We start from the raw sequence: 7617 nt of genomic DNA on the forward strand, positions 1-7617 counted from the left end.
GAAGAGGCCGGAGGAGGAGCACGGAGGAGCACGGAGGAGCGACGGAAGAGGCCGGAGGAGGAGCACGGAGGAGCACGGAGGAGCGACGGAAGAGGAGGAGCACGGAGGAGGAGGAGCGACGGAGGAGGAGGAGCACGGAGGAGGAGGAGCGACGGAGGAGGAGCACGAAGGAGCGACGAAGAAGAGAGGAGGAGCGACGAAGGAGCACGGAGGAGGCGGAGGAGGAGCACGAAGGAGCACGGAGGAGGCGGAGGAGGAGCACGAAGGAGCGACGGAGGAGGAGCACGGAAGAGGAGCACGAAGGAGCGGCGGAGGAGCGACGGAAGAGCAACGGAGGAGGAGCACGGAGGAGCGACGGAGGAGGAGGAGCACAAGGAGGAGCACGAGGAGGAGGAGCACGAGGAGGAAGAGAAGCGACAGAGGAGCAACGGAGGAGCACGGAGGAGCGGCAGAGGAGGAGGAGGAGCACAAAGGAGGAGGAGGCGTACAAAGGAGCGACGGAGGAGCACGGAGGAGCGACGGAGGAGGAGGAGCACGGAAGAGGAGGAGGACGGAGGAGCGACAGAGGAGCGACGGAGGAGGAGCACGGAGGAGCACGGAGGAGCACGGAGGAGGAGCACGGAGGAGCGACAGAGGAGCACAGCGGAGGAGGAGGAGGAGCACGGAGGAGCGACGGAGGAGCACGGAGAAGCGACGGAGGAGCACAGCGGAGGAGGAGGAGCGACGGAGGAGGAGCACGGAAGAGGAGGAGCACGGAGGAGCACGGAGGAGCACGGAGGAGGAGCACAGAGGAGCGACAAAGGAGGAGCAAGGAGGAGCGACGGAGGAGCACAGCGGAGGAGGAGGAGGAGCGACGGAGGAGGAGCACGGAAGAGGAGGAGCACGGAGGAGCACGGAGGACGAGCACAGAGGAGCGACGGAGGAGGAGCAAGGAGGAGCGACGGAGGAGGAGGCGCACGAAGGAGCGATGAAGGAGGAGCATGGAGGAGCGACGGAGGAGCGACAGAGGAGGAGCGACAGAGGAGGAGCGACAGAGGAGGAGCGACAGAGGAGGAGCACGGAGGAGGAAGAGGAGCACGAGGAGGAGAAACGGAGAAACAGACGTTGTCGGCGCGCTTACGGTTTTGTCCCTGAGAGGAACCTGCGAGACGAGTCTCTTGTCTTCGTTCGGATCCATCACCTCACCGTTGATAAACAACTCGATCTTTACGTTGCCGTTGTTCGCCTTAACCCTGCGATAAGCAGCAAGCGTTTCCAATGAGGAGTGCTCTCCTTTTGCAAGAGGTGTGAATTTACATGCTAATAAATCAGTATATTACAGTGAAGCACGCTGTACGGTAAAATAAATCGGATAAGGTAGCTAAGGCCAAGAGTACTGTACGCTACTAGAGTAAGAATTTATAACTATTACAACTTACGCGTGAAATGACGCACGCACGCACGCACTCACGTTAACACGAGGTGCAGCCAAACGTAACTATACCAAATATTTTAACTACTGAGGAATGGAATCAACAATAATCGAGCTTGAATCAAAGCCAGTCTGTTAGACTTCAAGAAGCGTCAGCTGTCCACAACTCTTGTCTGTCGCTATTCTGCTGTACCTTTGCAGAATTTGATTCCTCACAGATGCTATAGTGTCGTTTGTGTGCGACCAGATCTCGATGTCCTCCCCCTGCCTGTTGTGGTTAGGAAAACGCACCAGCAGTGTCACGTGCTTGCCTCGATATGCCCTGAAGAACACAATCAAGTAAAAACTGTAAAAATTCCAAAGCAAACAACAAATGCATGCTTACGCACAGAGTAACAATACCGTTCGAAACCTACTGGAAATGCACAAGTATATATAGTAAAGGTTTACGATTATAAATGCGGGTTCATCATAAAATATTCATTTAAAAGGTATCTTCATTATAAACAAATCCAAATTTCAAAAATACAAACAAACAAGAGGCAGCAGGCTAGGGCAAACGCTTGACAACAGAACGCGACGACGGTGGGCCGGTGACGGGAGGTGGCGACCGCGGGAGACGCCAGCAGGGGGCGCCACGTTGGCGTGCGTACCTGCCCATGGGGAGGATGGTTCGCTCGTCGGTGTAATCGTTGTCGCACTCGCTGATGTACTCGCGCAGCACGACGAGCACGCGCACCATGCGCGTCGTCTCCTGCCGGATGCGGTTCACGCTGCCCTTGTCCTTCTCCAGCACGCTGATCGTGTCGTAGGCAGCCTTCAGCCGGTCGACGCACGACTGCAGGAAGTCGTCGTGAATCTCCACCTGTGGCCGGGTTAAAGGTTATTACTATTAAATACCACGGAAACAAAATATTAATAATTATAAAATAAATTATTTTACATAATTTTATAATAATTAAAATTAATATCATCTAAGATGAAGATTTCATACATAGTGCAATTAAACAAAATAAATAATATTTTTAAATAAAATGATAATTATATTATTTTGAAAATTAAAATAATACATAAAATAACAATAATAAAAAATTGATGTGAACCAACAATTACAAAAATTCCACACCATATCAATATGGTACAGAAAGTCCAGGTTTTTTATGCATTGTTTGTTTATTGTGCATACTGTAATAATTTAGTACAAAAAATAATTGAAACATTTATAGAAAATAATGAGTATAGGACTCAAGACAGTTGCTTCCAACGTAGCAAACACTGTTCCATCCTTGGTTGACTTTGTATTGAAATTGACTATGTCACGAATTTTCTATGGTGTATATTTAAAAAAATTTGTTGCCATTTTTTACATTAAAAGTAAGAAATACGAGACTAACGTTATCGTCCAAATTTTACCCAAAGGATTGTTTCTCAACTACCGGTTAAAAATCAAAAAACTCTGCGCACGATTGATATTATGATGCTGACATAAGGATACTGTAAGGTTACAGACGGTTAACACTCGCTAAAAGGCATGCTGCCAACCTAAACTACTCATCAAGATTCAATCAAACTTCATATCCATTGACATGGAGAGATGTCCCTCTACGCTCTCGTTGAATTTTTTTTTCTTTACGAAAGTTCATCGCTAATTAAATCGAGCTGAAAAAAATTTGTGAATATACAAAAACATTCCTTTGTTATTCTTAGAAACAGCCAGAGTTGCCGCGACCTAACCTTTTAACCAGTAAGCTGTGCATAAATATGCAACTAAAAAAGAGTCCCCTGGAATTTTTTGTAATTTAAGCGAAATAAGTTGAAAAGAATGTACGAAAGTTGTAATGAATTTCTAAATGCAACAATTTCGCTAAACAAGAGCAGCCATAACTCATAAAATATAAATATCTGAAAAAAAAATTCCAGACACTTTTTTTTCCGTCTTAGTATGTTAGCATTGAACGCTAACAAAAAATTTGGAATCGCAGTTGCGAGTTCTCGAGAAATACGCGCCTTGAAAAATCCACCTACTTTATCATTTTATCAACCAAGATATCAGCGACTTTTGCTAAATTTCTTATCACATTGAACGCCTGTGTTAAGAATGACTAATGCGGGATTTGGAAGCTGCTTTGGGAGGTACATACATAATGTTTCTACGTATACATAGCTGCCCATGCGCTGCGATCTATCAAATAAAGTGGGCGTATGAAATTTGCGAACAAAATTCACCTCCCAACCCTTTAGCAGTATCCTTAATTGCTTGCTATGGGCATGTATGCAGTCACGAGCGTATGTTTACATCGAACTATATAGTAAATAGGAACCTATAATGGAGGCAATTTAACCATAAAAAAGTGAACAGAAGTTTACTTACATTTTGCTGAAAATGGAAATATTTTGTTTAATTTTACTATTTACGGTGACGTAATCACTTTAATCCAACCCAACCCTGCAGTGCTTACCTGGTTCGTTTGTAACCGGGGACCGAGGTTTGTGTAGGTTTCCCGCAGCAGCTCGATTGCTTTGTGGGCAATCTCCTCCCCTGCACACAGCACCACCCGCCACAAATAATCCAGCCCTGCAGAAATTTTTTAAGAAACCGACAGTTAACAAATGCCACGCAAATTCCCCTCCCAAAATGTGCTACAAAAAGCTCCTTTGCACACTTTCCATTACATAAGAGGGTTTCTTATACATAGGAGGCACAGTGGCGCACCGCCGTTGTCAAATTTAACATCGCGGTTGTGAAAATGTTCCTGTATTTACTGATAAGTATATCCTATATCTATATACCTATAAGTATATTAATACATCCTGTATTTGAATCCATAATGCGCACTTTTTCCCCCAAACTGACCATTACCTCCTTTGTCTAATTTTACCTCAGAAGAAACCCTGCATACATCGAAATAATATCTGTGTAGCGATATTACATTTATTAGCGATATTATAGTCGGAGAGAGTGATCTGAAATGACAGAGAAATGACATGAAATGGTTTACGTTTCAGATTCTGAAGTAATTATACCTGTTAGCTCAACGTCGTCCATCAGATAAGCTCTCCTCTTGGCAATAAGTTTTCCTTCTTTGGTATTTACTGCTTTGAAGAACCTATCGAAACACCTACGACCACAAAAGTACGATGAATAGGGTCACTAGATGGTTACACAGTACACACAGCACCACAAACACACAAGATCAGCACGCCTCGCTGCACAACTATCGTTTAACGCATGCAAAAATACAAAAGTACATTCGTAGCTTATGAGCAGTTCGCACTCGAATCTGGGAGTTATAGAATGCGGATTCGACAATTTCGAAATGATAAAAGTTTAAGTCAAATATCACGTGCCTATGATACGCAACAGACAAGCGAACAGGTTCAATAGGTGAACGTTACTCGCACTCAGTCGCGCGTCAAAATGATGGCGACGGCGACGATGACGACGCGAGGCGAGGAACCACGATCGCTAACGACGAGTCTGCAGGCAGCATGCGACTAACGACTCACTTCATTCCGGATTCGGTGATTAGGCTCGGATCTAGCTGCATGATGTTCTCCTCAAAGAAATCCTTGTTGATGTCCGGGTCCAAGTCCGGCTCATCGCCCATTAGCTACGCAGAATTCGGCGTCGATTAAAAATGTGACACCTACGTCTACATACATGCCTACGTGTACACATATTGCAGGACTGCATGGTCCGTTCGTGTATACTAGGATATCAGAGGGCAGTGGGATGTGACAAGAAAATGTAGGACATCGAAATACTGTGAGCCTACAGTGAACGCGATGCCTTTACGTGAACACTGCGATATATATATATATATAAATATAATTATATATATCTATTATATATTTTATATATATAATCATAGATTTATAGACTTACCTTAGAAAACCACTTGAAGCACGCCTCTCTGTCACTGGGAAAGACAGCGTTTTCTGCGAGACAAAGCCAGATCTGTCTTGCCTGTGGCGCGCACAACCACAGCTGGCCGTCCTTGAGAAGAAACCTGCAATCAACGTAACGTTGCTCTCAACTTATTCCTTACACAGTAACACTATCACATAGCTTTGTACTACTTAAACACTTCACAAGCAATAGACAGTTTCACTTATTCCTTACACTATCACATAGTTTCATACTACTTCATAGTTGCAACCTAAGACAAAGAACAGGCAAAGTTCCAAGATAACCTTAATGGATTTTCACCAGTCTAGTCATAATAAATTTTTGAAACCCTACTACTACACTAATTACAATAAACTGGAAATTGTGAGGGCCCTCGTGATATCAACCCATCTGTATGATGAATAAATGTACAACTCATGAGAGGAGAGGAGTCACGCGCGTTTAGGGGATCACCAATACCTGAGAAAGTTGAGCCGTTCTTGCACTTGCTGTACGTGTGTGTATCTGCTATCTGGCATGATGGTGTTCGGGTCGATATCTGGATTTTCTGAAATGCGATACAGAAAATTTCAATTTTTTAGAAAGTAAAGCAATGTGTAATCATTACAGGTATAGAGACAAATTGGCTATCTGTTAACATACAGCCTACTCAGAAATGAGACTGAAAACACATCAGTGCACGCGAGATGTGTTGCAATCGGCACTTCTAGCTCCCCTTTCATTTCCAGTATAGAAAACAGTGCAGCAAAAACGTGGCAGGAAGAAGATCTGACACTTTACACTATGAACTGGAATAAACGGATAAAACACGGACTAAACACAGAAATGGTGCAAAATGTACGGAGGTACGGAGTAACGGAGGTACGGAGCCACGGAGTAACCACGGACTGCCTGTTAACAATGATCTTATCTGGAGAGTTCAGGATTATTATGTTCACAGTACGTGGAATTCCCGGCGAGCGTGGCAGCCGCATACCAGCACCTGCTAATGTACGGCTGCTTCAAAAGCTCCCACTGCTGGTATGCGGCTGCCACGCTCACAGGAGGAAATCCACGTACTATGAACGTAATAATCAAGGACTCTCGATATTTGACAATTGTTAACGGGCAGTCCGTTGTTACTCCGTAGCTCTCCGTGCGTTTTGCACCATTTACATGTTTAGTCCGTGTTTTATTCGTTTGCTGCACTGTTCTGAACTGGATAAGAAAGGAGAGCTAGAAGTAGCGATCCACCACTAGACTGTTTAGTCCGGGCTTTATCCGTTTATTCTAGTTCATAGTGGTATTTCACTCTGAATTGAACGACACATCCTTAGGGAGTCACCGACATATATGCAGGCAAACATACCTTTAATGACTTTTCGTGCTTTGTTCATGTAATTGCACAGATTGTCAGCAACAAGAATGACAAAGGTGTGATCATTCTGCAGCTTGTTTATGATTTCATGTCTGTAGAACAGATGGGGAGTCCGCTGTGCGTGGGCCTGCAATACCAAACACACGTGTCAATACAGCAGGTGAAAATCCTTCTACACTTGCAAGAAATTCAATTCAAAAACAACATTCAAAAAATAACATTCGTCACAGATAATAATTTACAATATCATTGTCGATTAATATTATGGCAACTAAGGCAAAATTAAAACAAAAAACAGAAAAAGCCTTCAAACAAAAACTCATGATTTGCAATGACATATGATGGAGAAAATTACATGATATTCAATGATATTCATTGTGAAATGTTAAATCAACAGCATCGAATGCCATGGCGGCACAAATACCTGATAGTTTGGTGGCACCTCTGTGTAGAGCTGGCAGATCTCACGAATCTGCTTTAAAGCCGGTATCACCCACTTATCATTCTTCAGCTCTTCTACGCATTTGTTGACCCAGTGTTGCTTTTGTGCATCTCTGTCCTGTGAGAATATAGAAACGATATACTCAACTGTACAATTATATTTGTGCAATTATACCATTTATGCCTACATCTGTTACCATGTCACTGTGACATTCTGCTATTTCCATACCAACTCTATGAAACAGACACCTGTCTATAAAGCACACTCTCAGGGTGCCTCTCGCATGACCCTCATGTACAGGATTGCCCGCACTGCACTCAGTTTCACTACACTCAACCGTACAGCATTAAGTCAGCTTTTAACGTTAACAGTTGAAACCGTCTTCGGAGCCGGCGGTGCGCACTACGCTCACGCTACCTATGCTCACACCACCCACGCTCATGCGCTACCCACCCTCAAGCTACCCGCGCTCAAGCTACCCCACCCACGCTCATGCG

General features: G+C 44.5%; 1 protein-coding gene across 1 annotated transcript in view; it reads right to left on the reverse strand.

The window, feature by feature from the left end:
- LOC106806285 (probable ubiquitin carboxyl-terminal hydrolase FAF-X) overlaps positions 1-7617 on the reverse strand; it is a gene marked incomplete in the record, with an annotated part of 50954 nt that overhangs the window by 29457 nt on the left and 13880 nt on the right. The window contains 9 exon segments of the mRNA XM_014808169.1: positions 1100-1232; positions 1605-1733; positions 2065-2276; positions 3871-3986; positions 4436-4530; positions 4919-5022; positions 5298-5421; positions 5781-5868; positions 6670-6805. Coding sequence (XP_014663655.1) covers positions 1100-1232; positions 1605-1733; positions 2065-2276; positions 3871-3986; positions 4436-4530; positions 4919-5022; positions 5298-5421; positions 5781-5868; positions 6670-6805 — 1137 coding nt within the window.

Source organism: Priapulus caudatus, unplaced genomic scaffold (genome assembly GCF_000485595.1).
Source record: "Priapulus caudatus unplaced genomic scaffold, Priapulus_caudatus-5.0.1 Scaffold152, whole genome shotgun sequence".
Taxonomy (NCBI): domain Eukaryota; kingdom Metazoa; phylum Priapulida; class Priapulimorpha; order Priapulimorphida; family Priapulidae; genus Priapulus; species Priapulus caudatus.